General features: G+C 32.5%; 2 protein-coding genes across 2 annotated transcripts in view; one reads left to right on the top strand and one right to left on the bottom strand.

The window, feature by feature from the left end:
- LOC149477791 (uncharacterized) overlaps nucleotides 1-16,249 on the top strand; it is a 92,308-nt gene that overhangs the window by 46,102 nt on the left and 29,957 nt on the right. The window contains exons 2-3 of the mRNA XM_089710381.1: nucleotides 2,701-2,865; nucleotides 10,193-10,309. Of these exons, the coding sequence (XP_089566507.1) occupies nucleotides 2,702-2,865; nucleotides 10,193-10,309 (281 nt within the window). The 5' untranslated portion in view covers nucleotide 2,701. The remainder of the gene's footprint in view (nucleotides 1-2,700; nucleotides 2,866-10,192; nucleotides 10,310-16,249) is intronic.
- Nucleotides 11,494-13,188, bottom strand: LOC149477792 (uncharacterized). The gene has a single exon (XM_089710123.1). The coding sequence runs from the start codon at nucleotides 12,700-12,702 to the stop codon at nucleotides 11,881-11,883; it is 822 nt and encodes a 273-aa protein (XP_089566249.1). The 5' UTR covers nucleotides 12,703-13,188; the 3' UTR covers nucleotides 11,494-11,880.

The raw sequence follows: 16,249 nt of genomic DNA on the forward strand, positions 1-16,249 counted from the left end.
CAAACGAGCGTATCACTTATGAATTAATATGTACTAAAAATAGAGATATATGTATAAGATTGTTGTTTTGGGCAGAAAATTAAAATTCAATCCAAATGAAAAGCAAACATTGAGATTGATTGCGCTCGACGGTCTCACACGTTCAATTATTACAAAATAATGTTTATCCAATTGTCGCTTTAAAAATGATTTATTGTAGCCGTTTATTACTTATTTATTTGATACTTTATTGCTTCCATAAATTATGAGTTATTATCTCGTTCATTTATTTTATTATTCGTAGTTCTGACATTAACTGGATAACATTTTAACTGAAACTCTAGAGGGCTTTGTTAGCGATGCCAAATTGATTAAAAATTATTCCAATTTGCAAATAATCTTTTTGTAATATTATTTGCGTGAAAAGTTAAATGCAATGTAGGTAGATAACAGTATTAAAAACAATTTAAATATGCCAGTCAAACTTTAACAACAAGCCATATTGATTTAAATGTCAGGCGCACAGGTCAGGCGTATAAAAATATAACAATGCAATAAACATTACCTTCCTTTGTTGCAATACACGCGTTAATACTTTTTGTTGAAAAATATACTTCATATACATGCGTTATATGATACGCAATATGAAGCTGAAACACGTAAAAAAATAAAACAACGGATTCAAAACAGATAACTTTATCGTGTGCAATACATGGCATTAATGTTTTTTTAAACATGCATTTATAACTTGAACTATGCGGGTTTTTCTTTGAAAACCCGGGCGAATCCGCGGGCAGAAAGCTAGTGTTAAATAAAGCTCTTACACATGCAATATAAAGCTGATAGTACATGCTATTCAAAGGCGTCAAAGCGGAGAGGCGGCACTAACGAAGCTTTTGTTGTGGTCAATGTTTCGCATATTTCTGTGCACTTTACTTTTGGATTTCAGGTGAAATTATCGATGAGGTATTCGTGTACACTGTACATGTAGGTTCAGAGTGTTGAATTTTAGAGCATTCTTATAAGAAAATAGAATTTTACCTCATTGTTGCAGTTGATCGTATATTATTTTAATTAGGTTTGTCGGTTTCCATTTTCATGACAAATTAATAAGTAATAACTAAACCGACATTAAGGTATTTTAACGTAGACATGGGCTTAATAGTAAAAGAAATAAAAGTATTTATCCAATCCAATTATTAAACAAGTTTTTTGAATTGTACAGCATAAGTACTTATATGAAAATAGAATAAGACCCCTTTTGTTGGTTGCAGTTGATCGTTTATTATGTTATTCTCTAGGTTTCCATTCTCATAACAATATAACTAAGGTATTTTAACGTAGACATGGACTTAATAGTAACTTTTATTTATTTATTTATAACACTTCATTGTACAAAACAATATAGGAAATGTGGTACAAATTAATGAGGTACAAAAATTTTGCACAATAGGCGGCCTTATTGCTACACAGCAATCTCTGCCAGGCAACCTGGTAGGAAAGAAAATGTGAGAAGATTATGGATAACTCTAACTAACTTTTATTTCCACCATAGACTGTAGTGATATATTTTTTATGTATTAGGTATTACCTAATACTTTTTATGTTATTAATAATAATAATGATCCATAGTATTAATACATAAAAGTCTACTAGTATGTACTCTACTATATTATAGCTGTTTAGCAACCATATTTGATCTCAATCTTTGAGCTTTTGCAACGTACAGAAAGCAAGTGAAAACTTTAATATTAAAAAAAATAACTACTTAAATAGAGGTGACCACTTCAACCATATTAATCGCATTTTAAATAGGTTGAATAGTTTTCAACTTTATACAGTAACCACAAGTCCATGAACAAGTACGCAATTAAAATACTGTTTGCTACCCTCATGCGGTTTGTATTGCCCTTGTTAAATAGTATCGTATTATTGAGTTTGTTTGTTGATACAGAAACGGCTGAACGGTTTTGGATAAATACAATGTTTTTATTTATACATATATACTCACGATAATTTCTTTTGTAATTATGTATATAAATAGCATTATGAATATAAACTTAACAGTTTCTAAGTTATATTTTCTTGGATTTTTAACTTTTTTTGAGTCAGATATCACTGATTTACAGCAACAAAGAAGAATCGAACCGATTTCGATGATTCTTTTTTTATTATATTCCTTGAAGTACGAGGATGGTTCTTATGTAGAGAAAACGTAAACATGTATCACGGGCGAAGCCGGGGCGGACCGCTAGTGATAAATAAATAAATAAATTCAGAAACTAGCGGTAAGACACATCTAAAATGACTAGCCACCTATCTATACTAATAATAATATAATAAAGAGGAAAAGTTTGTATGTATGTATGGTTTTCACGCATAAACTACTGGACCGATTCTGATGAAATTTGGCACAGATAATCTTTAGACCCTGAGAACGAACATAGGCTACCTTTTATTGCGAAATATGTACCAGGGGCGAAGCCGGGGCGGACCGGTAGTACATTATAAAAAACTAGCTGCGCTCCGGTTTCACCTGCATGGCTCCGCTCCCGTTGGTCTTAGCGTGATGATATATATAGCCTATAGCCTTCCTCGATGAATGGGCTATCTAACACCGAAATAATTTTTCAAATCGGACCAGTAGTACCTGAGATTAGCGCGTTCAAACAAACAAACTCTTTAGTTTTATAATATTATAGTATTAATTATTTTCAACAGAATGTGGATAACCTGGCGCACATGGTTGGTCGCGGCGAGCGTGTGCGCGTGCGCAGCGCAACGCATAGACCAGGAGCCGGTGCTGTCGCCGCGCCAGTCGCGCGTGCGAGACCGGGAGCTCAAGCCTGATGAGCCCACGTGCGACCAGCTGAAGGCTATGTGGAGGTAAGTGGGATCAAGTAAAACTACAATAATTTTACAAAAACATACAAGAGGCGTAAATCCTTGTACCATTAGCAAAACGTCTGATAATATTACACCTTTATTACACACATAAAAAATATGTTTTATTTCAAATGCAACACGTCAATTAGAAACCTACCTGACGTCATGTTCTCTAAGTTACGACAAGTAGCTGTCTAACTTAGCGGATAGACCGCCATCTTCTGCCATATATGAAATGCAAGGAAACTCAGTTATGAGTTGCAATAGTCTATCCATTTATTACGTTAAAAATCAGTTTAAAACCCATTAAATTTTGAAGATAAAGTGGATTCCTCATAACAGACATAGGACATTACAATTATAGATAGAATTTTATACAATTCAACTAACTGCTTAGGACATTAATAAAAATATTTATTATTATTAAAAGGTAGGTACACCTACAGCATCGAATTAAAATTAATTCAACAAATTATAGCTAATTGTATTTAAAATATAAGTTTAATTTGGCACCTAAAGTGTCAACATTTTACATACAACCTATCAAAAGTTCTTAGAGCAGGCTCCAAGGAGATGTTCGTTTGCAAAAATCGCGGACCTAAATCTGACTTCTGATGTATATTGCATAGATCCCAGACATCCTATAGACAGATGTTGCCAACCAGTTTTGTGGTCCCCCTGCCCGCACCCCGGTAATTAAATATGGCATACAAAGATAAAAATAAAAATTTCCAAAACATGCCGTGTGGGGTATCAAATGAATGAGCTTATTGAGTAGATCACGAATATATAGCATACTATATACATTTCTTACACTTTCTCTAAGATTTTTTAGAAAATTTACGAAAATGGTCCATTTTTGAGTTAACTTTAAACCACTATAGATTGAAAACTCATGAATATATTTTTTAAATTATTATTTTAAATAATTAAAAATAGTCCATTGTTTATGATTCAATAGTTCGTAATATAATATAAGTGAGCTATGTGGTGGATTTGATGAAAATAACTATATACTATATGAACTTGAAAATATACTCGCCATCTTTGAATGCTCCCCCCACTCCCCCATGCAACTATTTCACTGTACGAAATATTGAATCGTAAACAATGGACTATTGTTAATTATTTAAAATAATAATTTAAAAAATATATTCATGAGTTTTCAATCTATAGTGGTTTAAAGTTAACTCAAAAATGGACCATTTTCGTAAATTTTCTAAAAAATCTTAGAGAAAGTGTAAGAAATGTATATAGTATGCTATATATTCGTGATCTACTCTATAAGCTCTTTCATTTGATACCCCACACGGCATGTTTTGGAAATTTTTATTTTTTTCTTTGTATGCCATATTTAATTACCGGGGTGCGGGCAGGGGGACCACAAAACTGGTTGGCAACATCTGTCTATAGGATGTCTGGGATCTATACAATATATATCAGAAGTCAGATTTAGGTCCGCGATTTTTGCAAACGAAACTCCACTGAGAGTCCGGTCTATCTTGCAGAAGCTTTCAAAAAATTTACAATTTGTAATCTAATATAATAATAATAATTAATAAAAACACATGTTCCGACTTCCGATTAATTATAATCATTACAACATAATTTTTAGCCCTCATATTAAACTTGTAACTCAATTCACTGCGGTATCCTGGGAATTCGTTTCGCCATTCCCGACATAGCTTGAATATCCCGTTCCGTTATATTTTGAAGAGACAACTATTTCCCGTGTTCAGACTTTAGAATACCGGACATTTTCGGAGCATTAGAGCGAATATGTTTCACGTGTGTAGATATTTAGACACTATTTGATATAATTATTTTCCTTTATAAGTCTAATTTTGTACAGTGTACAAGTTAGTGTATCGACGCGACTTTCCTTGTGATAAATTATAAATGGCTTTTATTAGTTACTAGCTGTGCCCTGCGGTTTTACCCGCATTGCTCCGCTCCTATTGGTATTAGCGTGATGATTTATAGCCTATAGCCTTCATCAATGAATGGGCTATCTAACACCGAAAGAATTTTTCAAATCGGACCAGTAGTTCCCGAGATTATCGCGTTCAAACAAACAAACTCTTCAGCTTTATAATACTAAGTATAGATATATAGTTCGATTTATATATCTTCTAAACCTCATTTCATCCATTGTTTAATTTCAAACAAATTACCATATATAAATAGAAATAAATTTATTTCGATAGAAACTTTCTAAGCTCTCAGATGTTACGGCCGATACAGTTTCAGAAAACAAACGACACAGCTTAATTACATTCTCATAAAGTTTTGATAGACAATACCAGTATTTATAGATAACTAGTTTTGCACCCGGCTCTGTTCAAAAAAATAACAGACTTGAATATTCTTGTATATTAAATAATTTATTTCTTACATAACATAGTTTTGTGATGTGAAAAATGTTGATTAATCGAGATAGAAATATTACAGGCGTATTTATTTTATTCACATTTTTTGCATAGAAAAGAACTTTCTTCCAGTATTTTTTTAAGTGAACTTAATGAAGGCACTCTTTTTTGCGCCCTGTTTATTTTTTTTGTTTTTAAAAGTGAAACAATAAAATGTCTAAAGCTATGAGTGTATCATATTTATCCCGCTATTCATTCCTAAATCTATTTATAATAATCGTTTAAGCGCCTATTTTTCAATGCTTGGATAAAACTTATCCGTCTAATAAAGTATTACACGATAATATTAAAATGTCACGTAAACTGTCAAATACGGGCAATTAGAATACCTACGTTTTTAAAATGGTAGTTTTATACATTATTCGACGAATAAGTTTTATCCAAGCATTGAAAAATCGACCCTAAATCAGACAAGGTAATATTAATATTATTTCCCTTTGACATTTAAGTAAATTGTTGTATATTTCATATTATCCTTTTTCCTTTTTGACAGCCTCAGATAACTTTTGTTGACGAAATTTCCCTCGAGACGAGCCCAAAACTTTAAGATGTCTATTTTGCTTCCGATAGATAATTTATCCGATTCATACTTTCGAATTAAATTCGCTATTTTTACCAAATATTCATAAAAAAATATAATGAATTCATTGAAAATAATAACGGTCATCAATGATTCAGCTTTCTACAGTTTGAATATTGGAATTATTAAATTAATTCTAATACTGTTGTCTATCCAAAGATAATAAACATATACTTATCTACTTAGGTATTAGATAATAATATATATTATAGTATATGTCTATTTTTTGGTAAGTTACAATAATAATTAGAGAGACCTCAAATCTCAAAGTTTTAGTCAAAAATTCAGACTTTTACCAAATCTAAAGCACAAAAAAGCTCAAACTGAAACACAACCAATGAAACAAAACAATAAACTCTAACAAATGTGACCTTTAAATAATGTATTTATTGATTTTCCCGCCGTTTATTAACAAAGGTTATTGGGTCACGCCAGTCATTAAGTAAAAGACAGTATTCTTCCTCCCACGTGAGGTTACCTAGATAGTTCACAATTTTCTACCTTTTACTGTGGCATTTAAGTAATTGTTTTGCAACTACATCTGTAGTTACTTACAATATACTTGCTTGTTGCTGCTCGCTGAGGCTCCGCCCGGGTAGACATTTTCCTGGAAAATTTTCTTTATACTTGTTCATTTTTGAAGTGAAACTTCTTTATACGAATACCGTCACGTCATGGAGTAAGGCGACGATTTTAGTATTTTTGAAACAAAGAAAGAAAATAAATTTTCTTACCAAAGAAGTTTCACTTCTGGCACGTGTGCTCGGCACATATTACGCTCTTCCTTTAGAAAAGATCAATTTGAGGACGATTAAACAAAATATGATTTAAAAAACATTGCAATGCTATAACAATAAATATCAAATATTTATAATATATATTTTTCTAATCCAAACGCAATCAAATCCAACGAACCAAATTCATAAAAATCTGTTCTGCCGTTCTTGAGTTATGAGCTAAACTAAGACGATTTTCTGAGAATTTTATACCTATACCTAAATAAACAGATATAGAATGTATATCTATCTATATTATATAGAAAGACATAAACTACTCGTGTCACATTGTTTCTAACCTCCTTCGCAACGCCTTGACCAATTTTTATGATATTTTTACGTATATTCGGTATGAGGAAAGGTCGTAAACTATTTATACACCCCTAAGTGATAAGGGTGTCCTGGTAAAACAAAGATTCCCGGGACAACTTGTAATAACAAATAATATTACATTTTAGGGTATAGACAACAAAAGTATAAAACGAAAAACTATTTTTGGAAGGATATTCTAGGAATCTATACTAATATTATAAAGCTGAAGAGTTTGTTTGTTTGTTTGAACGCGCTAATCTCGGAAACTACTGGTTGGATTTGAAAAATTCTTTCGGTGTTGAATAGCCCATTTATCGAGGAAGGCAATAGGCTATATTATATCATCACGCTAAGACCAAGCGGCGCAATACGGGTGAAACCGCAGGGCATAGCTTGTATTTATTATAAGCTTAAAGAAAGCTTTTTTTATCAATTTAAGCTTCTGAATAACTTTTCTGAATATTAATGTATCTTGTTATATTATCAAATAATTCGTAAATTTTATCATTGTGTTACGACAATTGTCTTATTTTTGCTCACTCACCAGATTGTTTTATCTCTTTTTATTGTAAGAGTTGCCTGGTAGATATCGCTACCTAGCGATAAGGCCGCCCTTTACTGTTTTATGTTAAGTCTTGTTTTAGTTTATGTATTCATTTTTAAAACATTTTCATTCATTCATTTAAAAAGTATTAAAAAAAAGGAATTGTAGTTCTATTAGTCAAACTTCAAGTAAAACTTTACCACTGTGAATTCACACCAATATAATATAAGTATTACCTCGAGACGATGTACATAGCGTTGACAAATTGACACGTGATGAAGGTCAAGGAAGATAAAATGGAGACATTTTACTCCCCGTGTCTGGTGTTATAGAAAATATACGATATATTTTACCTGTCTTTTAGCAAACTATAGGTACTAATATAAATGTGAACGTCTGTCTGTTATATTTTTGGAATGATTTTACTTAGAAAAGTACCAATAAAATCCATACTAATATTATAAATGCGAAAGTAACTCTGTCTGTCTGTTACTCAATCACGCCTTAACTACTGAACCAATTTGCATAAAATTTGATATAAAGATATTTTGATACCCGAGAAAGGACATAGGCATACTTTTTACCCCGGGAAATAGGATAGGTTTTATCCCGGAAATCCCACGGCAACGGGAACTATACGGGTTTTTCTTTGACTGCGCGGGCGAAGCTGCGGGCGAAGCTGCGGGTGGAAACTAGTTATGTATAAATGTTAAAAGTTCCTTTTTTATACGTAGATCTTGACATGAGGCAAAGCAAGAAGTTTTTATTTTTGCTTAATTCTTATAAATTCGTTTAATTAAAAGTAGATAAAATCATCTTTCTTTATTCCTTTATACATAAACTAGCTGTTCCCCGCGGTTTCACCCGCACTGCTCCGCTCCTGTTGGTCTTAGCGTGATGTTATATAGCCTATAGCCTTCCTCGATAAATGGGCTATCTAACACCGCAAGAATTTTTCAAATCGGACCAGTAGTTCCCGAGATTAGCGCGTTCAAACAAACAAACAAACAAACAAACAAACTCTTCAGCTTTATAATATTAGTATAGATTTATAAATATACTGGAAAATATTGTAAACAGACATCACAAACCCAAATTTTAAATCTCAAAGCGATATTACATTTCTTAAGGGCCCCTAGTAGGTGAAAACGGAAAAATGGACTGTTTTCTACGAGCTATAATTGAAAATATTGAAGTACGAGTTTTTTCGCACTCAAATTTCTAATATGTATTAGAGAACGTATGTGTGATGGGATGACTGTTTCCAAAACGCGATTGGAAAAAGTTTGCTCGATAAAAAAAATCCTGAAGTTACCTCTAAAATATCATGTAAATGCTCATTACAACCGTATTTTACGATAATAATTCGTATAAAATCACAAATTCATATGTATTTACCTTCTCGATTTCGTGCGCGACTGTTTTAGATTTAGAAAATACTAAATATTTTCGGGTATCATTTAAGCTATCAAAAATTTAATTAGTTTTGTGTTTCTTAAATAATAGGGTTTGTCCTCAAAATAGTAGATCTGTCACCAAAATGTAGTCACCAAACAATGCAAAATCAGTTCCACAATAAATCACCTAAAATCCTGAGATATAAGGTCTAGTACCAAATAAATGTTTTTGTATGTATTATAATAGGTGTGTCCTAATAAGTATTTAAGCAAACTAATTTAAAGAGATCACCAATAAATCATATTATGTTACTAGAAAATTGCATTAAGTTCAAATAAAAAATTAGGGTTGTCATGATCGTTTCAACCAAAAGATTCTGCTACTTAACTAGACTACCAAGGTTCTAAATTTCCACTGGTAGTATATATAAATTATATTTAAATAAAATTTTTAGCAGAGTAGTAAATAAAACAATTAAAGTCAAAATAATCAATATTTATTGTTTAAAATAATTACCACCGAACAATCAGCGCTGGTTTAAAATAGCTGGCTTATGGCTAGCAGAATAGTAGATAAAACACTTAATTAAAGATAGAAATTAGATAATTAGAAAGACAGAATAGTAAATTGATCATTTTTTCATTAAAATTATAAATTGATGTATTAAATTGGTAACGAATACTATTAATTTAATATCTGAACGAAATAAAATGTTACTACTGTATTGGTAACAAAATATCAAATAAAAAAGAGTCGCAGTCTGGGATCGATAATCGATTTATTTGGTGACAGATCTACCATTCTGAGCACAGAGCTATTATTTAAGTAACAAAACTGTTATTATAAGAACGAAGTTTATATTCATGTAATGCAATATAATTTTATTGGTTATCGATCTCTTATTTTACACATAAATTAATATTAATTTGATAATTCATACCTGGGAACAATTTTTGTTTATTTGAGAACGAAAATATTTCGTGGTGATAGATCTATTTATTAGGTGATACAACTTGATGACAAATATAAATTTTGGTGATAGAAAATATAGTTCCCAATATTTTCATTCACTTTTTGATAAAAATGTGAATGGCGCTTACGATTTTTAGTTTCGAGCACGTTGATTCCATACTAAACGCGAACCCCCTCACCCGTTACCTCAGGCCCGAATAGCTGAATTTTCGCTGACCGCCTAACACCCCTTAACATTTTTAATTAAGAACATTCACACAATTTTTCTATCTTACCCGCAAATAATTAAAGTTGACATTTATTTGTATTGCAACAGGTTCTCAAAGAGGCAGGCAAGAGCTCCAGAGATAATGAACGAAGTGAACTCGTACCGCGACCCTCTGCTGTATAACGAGTGGCCGGTGTACACTGCGATGCCCCGACCTGCCCCGAGGTAAGATATTCCACATCATTATAGTATCCTACTATTAATCTATCTATTCTATACATATAATAAATCTGTAGAAGGGTCATTTCTGTACATTGAAAATATTGAAAAAATAAATAGCAGGGGGTGTTACTGGATCGATACCAAACCCAAATATGTGATTAAAAAAATTTTTGTCTGTCTGTCTGTCTGTCTGTCTGTCTGTATGTGAAGACATCACGTGAAAACTACCGGTTCGATTTCGATGAAACTTGGTATAATTATACCTTATTATCCTGGGCGTAAAATAGGATACTTTTTATCCTGGAAAAATACGTAGAAAAAAAATTAATCTTAATTTTTCATTTTTCCATAGACGTTGTTCTGTAGAACCGCGAACACGTTGCGTATTAGGGTTCATACGCACTATGCGGGTAGCCGCATTGCGGGTAGCCGTCCGGCTGACCGCAAGCACAATTTTGTACGTAATATTCATTTCTATGCGCACTGCGATGCGGCTACCCGCAGACCGCTCCGGTTGCTCGGAGAGCTACGTCACGAGTGACGGCCAGCCGGACGGTTGCTATACGCACTGTGCGGTTCAGTCTGCGGCTGCCCGCAATTGAGTGAGTGTGTGCACGTGGTTGCAAAATGCTTGCTCTCATCTCGTGTTTGCAAATAAGGATGCACCCAGTACTTCTTTCTTTGCTTTTCTTCTTTACGTAACGTGTGTAAATGTAGTAAATAAGTGCAGCTTCTTCCATTTTCATCTTTGAAATGGATTGACATGACCGCAAATCGCAACGGTTCTTCAACCGCACTATGCGGGTAGCCGCATTGCGGGTAGCCGTCCGGCTGGCCGCATTCGCAACCGCATCCTGCGGTCAGCCGGACGGCTACCCGCAATGCGGCTACCCGCATAGTGCGTATACGCTCTTATTATAGGCCTAGCCGTATTTGGGTCCAATAGATATTTATAAGATGTCATTGTCAGAGTTACTCAAAATGGAGAAATAAACCATCCACGCGAAGACCGACATCCGCGCGGACGGAGTCGCGGGCGGAAGCTAGTATTAAATACGAAAGTTTGTGAGGATGGATGTTTGTTTGCAATCTTTTTGGTGGTTTGAAATGTTATAAAATACTAATAAATAAAATAAAATAAAAAGCCCATTTATTTTCTACAAACCAGTTACAATCATTTAAGACTACATATTTTTATATCTACGTTATAGTTACACTTAGTTGATCAATTTACATTAAAAGTAAGTTGGTTGTAGTACATATATTTTGTTCGTTAGTTAACAGTATTTTTAGCTTTATTAAATTTTTACTTTATTTTAAGTTTATGAATTATCATTTATTTTCTTAATTCTTTAAATGTTTTTTTTTTAAGGATTGTCTGTAGAAACCCCGTATTGGGTAAAGGCCTCCCCCAAAAAAAATGCTCAAATGAGATTGCACTATGATAGCTGTTGTGTGTATTCATTTGGAGGGTTGTGGTCATTATCTTCCACGGTGACCAGCCGGGTTGGAAGATGTTCTTGGTATCTGGTTCTTGTTGTGCTGTGATCTATGTTGGAGAAGGGGCTTAGTTGTTATATGTTCTTGTTATTTACGTTCTGAGTGTTATTTGTTTTAACTGTATTTGTATTTACTAAAAAGTTTAACATGCCGGGTTTTATCACTCCTTCTGATATGCTATTTGATCTTTTGGCCGTCGATTTGAGCTGTTGTTGTTTATTCTTTTTATTGGTTTGAGTAGTTTTCTCAATTTTTGGGATTGTGCTATTTTCAGGTGATAAAGAAAGTTTTCTTTTGTGCATGCTTTCGGTAATTATTAATTTGTCGTATTTGATTGTAGCTGTGTTACCCTTTTCTTTCTCTATTTTCAATTGTTCTTTTAATCCTTTTCTCTTTTCTAGTATATATTTCGGATAGTCCGCTTGAACGTAGTAGGGAGTATCTTTTAACATCAGTTTTTTCTTAAGAATTTTTATTTTTATTCCTAAAGTAGAAAAAGTAATTACAATTGGGCGTGGTCTGTCGCCTTTCTTTCCTACTCTCCTCGCTTCTTGAATATCAAAATAATTTAGTTTTATAGAGAAGAACTGATCTATCCACTTGATAATGTTCTTTTCCAGGCTTTCGTACGAGTTTTCTGTTTCCTCAATACCGAAAAAAATTAAATTTCTCTGTCTTGATTGTTTTTCTAAGAAATAGATTCTTTTTTCCTGATTTTCCACGACTTCTTTAAGTTTATTATGCTTTTCTTCCCAAAGACAAAATTTTTCTTCTAACATAGTATTAATATTCTGTGTAACTTGTTCGGTAATATTTTTTCCACTTTCCTGGATAATAATTTTCTGGTTATCCAATTCCTTTTGTATAAATTTAAGTGCATTTAAAACCTCTTCCATGTTGATAAAATAAAAATACGTATACGTATCGATTGCAAACAGATAAGTTCCTCAGCTTCTTTCTACTAGATGGCGCTGTGTGTCGCTAGGATATTGAATCATAGATACGTCGAATCACAATAAATGTTAAAACTTTAAGGTTATGTTGATATATTTTACTCTTATATGTAATTGTTCTTCGTTTAAATTATTTAGAATCACTTCCGTGCACAATAAAACGGCATTCGGTTTTAGTTCAAACCATTAAGATTGTTGAATAAGTCCACAAAAACAGTAACACTAATGGTAGGTCTTCGCTATTATATTTTACAGTGAAATGTATTTTTCCGTGTCCATTTCTTTAAGTCTTCAATATATCACAGTAGTCACTCAATAAATTCACAAACACTATCGGTTATTTACCATAATACTCTGTTTTAGTATATTTAAATTAGTTTTTAGGCAGAGATAATGTTTACGACGGCACAGTAGCACCCTCACTCCAATATAAAATACTAATAAGCAGTAGTAAATGTGTGAGTTTAGGATGGAAATCGAAGAGGCTGTGGGTTCTATCTCAATGAAACTGATAAAACCTATCACTGTTACTATCTTGCCCATACATAAAAATGTATGGCCATAACACCTATAAGTATAACAAATGCAATCTGCCTCATCCATACGAATATTATAAAGAGGAAAGGTTTGTAATTATGTATGTATGTATGGTTTTCACGCATAAACTACTGGACCGATTTAAAAAATTATTTCACCATTAGAAAGCTGCATCTTCACTGAGCAACCTAGGCTATAAAACATGTAGGTACCACGGGCGAAGCCGGGGCGGACCGCTAGTATTTCATAATGTGCCCAGTTAATTAATATAAAAGATTTTAAAACGGTTTTTTCATTTGTATTATTACTTACTTGAAATTGAGAATATATTCCTTTAGCAGACTGAATAAAAATGAAGCCATTAACTAATAGAAAAATACTAATTTAAAATATTATTAACTTCATAGTATAACGTAGAATCCATAGATACTAATATTATAAATGCGAAAGTATCTCTGTCTGTCTGTCTGTTACTCAATCACGCCTTAACTACTGAACCAATTTGCATGAAATTTGGTATAGAGATATTTTGATACCCGAGAAAGGACATAGGCTACTTTTTACCCCGGGAAATAGGATAGGTTTTATCCCGGAAATCCCACGGGAACGGGAACTATGCGGGTTTTTCTTTGACTGCGCGGGCGAAGCTGCGGGTGGAAAGCTAGTTCATAATAAATTCACTAACTCATATTACAGACGTTGTAGACTAGAGTAAATAATTTTTGAAACAAAAAAAAATCGCAGTCGGATGAAACCCATTAGAAAAGGAGGGGAATATGATAAAAATGTAAGGAAAAATAAATTACGGTCAATCCGAGTTCGGGAAGCGGGAGGGGGGAGCTTTTAAGAGAAAAAAATGGTTTCTCTCGATTTCCGACAAAACTACAAGTCCTATAGAAAAAAGTTCAATGGCAAAGTTGTAGGTAATTAAAAGTTCTACAACTTTTGTATTCACAATTTTTTCACATAACCTAAAAATTTAGGTGAAAAATTCAAAAAACCAAGATTTTGGTCTTTTATTTCTATCTACTTCAAAATTATTTTTTTTTCTACGAAATTTGGTGGAAACTTACTTTATTACGTCCCAAATACACTGTAATTTATTTGATTGAAAATATTTATTTTTTCGCCTTATTTTGAATTAATACCAAAAAAACAACCTAATTTTCAATCGAAAAGTCACCCGTCAAAATATCAGCTTTTTTCAAAAACTTGGGGTGCCTTTTATTCATTGAAATCTCTACTTTCATATGGTGTAAAAAAAATAAACACCACCATAGTAAATGTTCTCAGGAAATGCATACAAACAGTCTGAAAATTAGCTTTTACTAAATCAGGCACACTTCTCGAACTACCTGAAATGTTTTTATCGACATCATTTTGCTTTTGAATATGCTGTAAAATATAAAACTTAGAACAGATAATTATTTTTCTTTTGAAATATTACCGAAAAGCCGATACAAGAGAAGATATAGAGTTCAAGAAGTGTGCCTGATTAAGTAAAAGCTCATTATCACACTGTTTGTATGCATTTCCTGAGAACATTTACTATGGTGGTGTTTATTTTTTTTTACACCATATGAAAGCAAAGATTTCAATGAATAAAAGGCACCCCAAGTTTTTGAAAAAAGCTGATATTTTGACGGGTGACTTTTCGATTGAAAATTAGGTTGTTTTTTTGGTATTAATTCAAAATAAGGCGAAAAAATAAATATTTTCAACCAAATAAATTACAGTGTATTTGGGACATAATAAAGTAAGTTTCCTCCAAATTTCGTAGAAAAAAAATAAATTTTGAAGTAGATAGAAATAAAAGACCAAAAACTTGGTTTTTTGAATTTTTCACCTAAATTTTTAGGTTATGTGAAAAAATTGTGAATACAAAAGTTGTAGAACTTTTAATTACCTACAACTTTGCCATTGAACTTTTTTCTATAGGACTTGTAGTTTTGTCGGAAATCGAGAGAAACCATTTTTTTCTCTTAAAAGCTCCCCCCTCCCGCTTCCCGAACTCGGATTGACCGTAATTTATTTTTCCTTTTATTTTCATCATATTCCCCTCCTTTTCTAATGGGTTTCATCCGACTGCGATTTTTTTTATCTTTTCATTATTTTCAAAGGCTTCTACCCCAGTCTATTGAGTGTGCTTTATAACGAAATGATAAAATTATTTCCCCAAGCGAGTGGGTTGTAAGTAGACTTGAATACGAATACTCAGCTCGTTTGAGTACTTAGCGGTTTATATTATAATATGTAATATTAAATTATTATATTACATAGAACTACTTGACTTTTATTTAGATTTTAGCATTCGAATGCTTTATAAATATATTTTTTTAAAGGATAGGAAAATTCCATCATGAGGCGTGATTCGAACCCACGTCTTTCGCCTTTTACGTTATTGTATTTACTAATTAATATGGTTTGCGTAAATACTTTTACTCTGAAAGGCGGCAACCTTAAATAGTCGTTAAGTTTTCACAAATTTCCCAATTTTCTGGGCAATTTCTTTAATTTGTCATTCCGTAAGAACCTTCAACAAAGTATTAGAAAACTTAAAAAAGATGAATAAAATTCGTAAAGTCGTTCTCAAGTTATGGCGTAACAAGTTAAGAAAAAAAAGTAAAAAAAGTAAAAAAGTTAAGAAAGATTTTATGGTTTTGTTGATTTAAATGTTTGTAAAAATCTTATTAATATTCGTCGACATTTCCATTTACTATTTTTTATATGTAGAATTTCTCTAAAACTTTAATAAGGATTTTTTTCAAGATATCGTAACCATTTCAACTAGTATAGGTACCCGCTTCCGTTAGTAACAATGCATTTGAATCCACATTTATTTTGTGGTTATCCTTTAATTGTTAGGTTTCCAATGCGCGGCTATTAACGTGAATAGTCGTTGATAGATTGAGCTATCGAAATATCAATTGAGTCTGGAACGATTTTTACCCAT

The sequence above is a fragment of the Colias philodice genome, chromosome 24 (assembly GCF_061535455.1).
Source record: "Colias philodice isolate Cphi_HAF_F1 chromosome 24, ilColPhil1 Martin Lab GWU primary, whole genome shotgun sequence".
NCBI classification, from domain to species: Eukaryota; Metazoa; Arthropoda; class Insecta; order Lepidoptera; family Pieridae; genus Colias; species Colias philodice.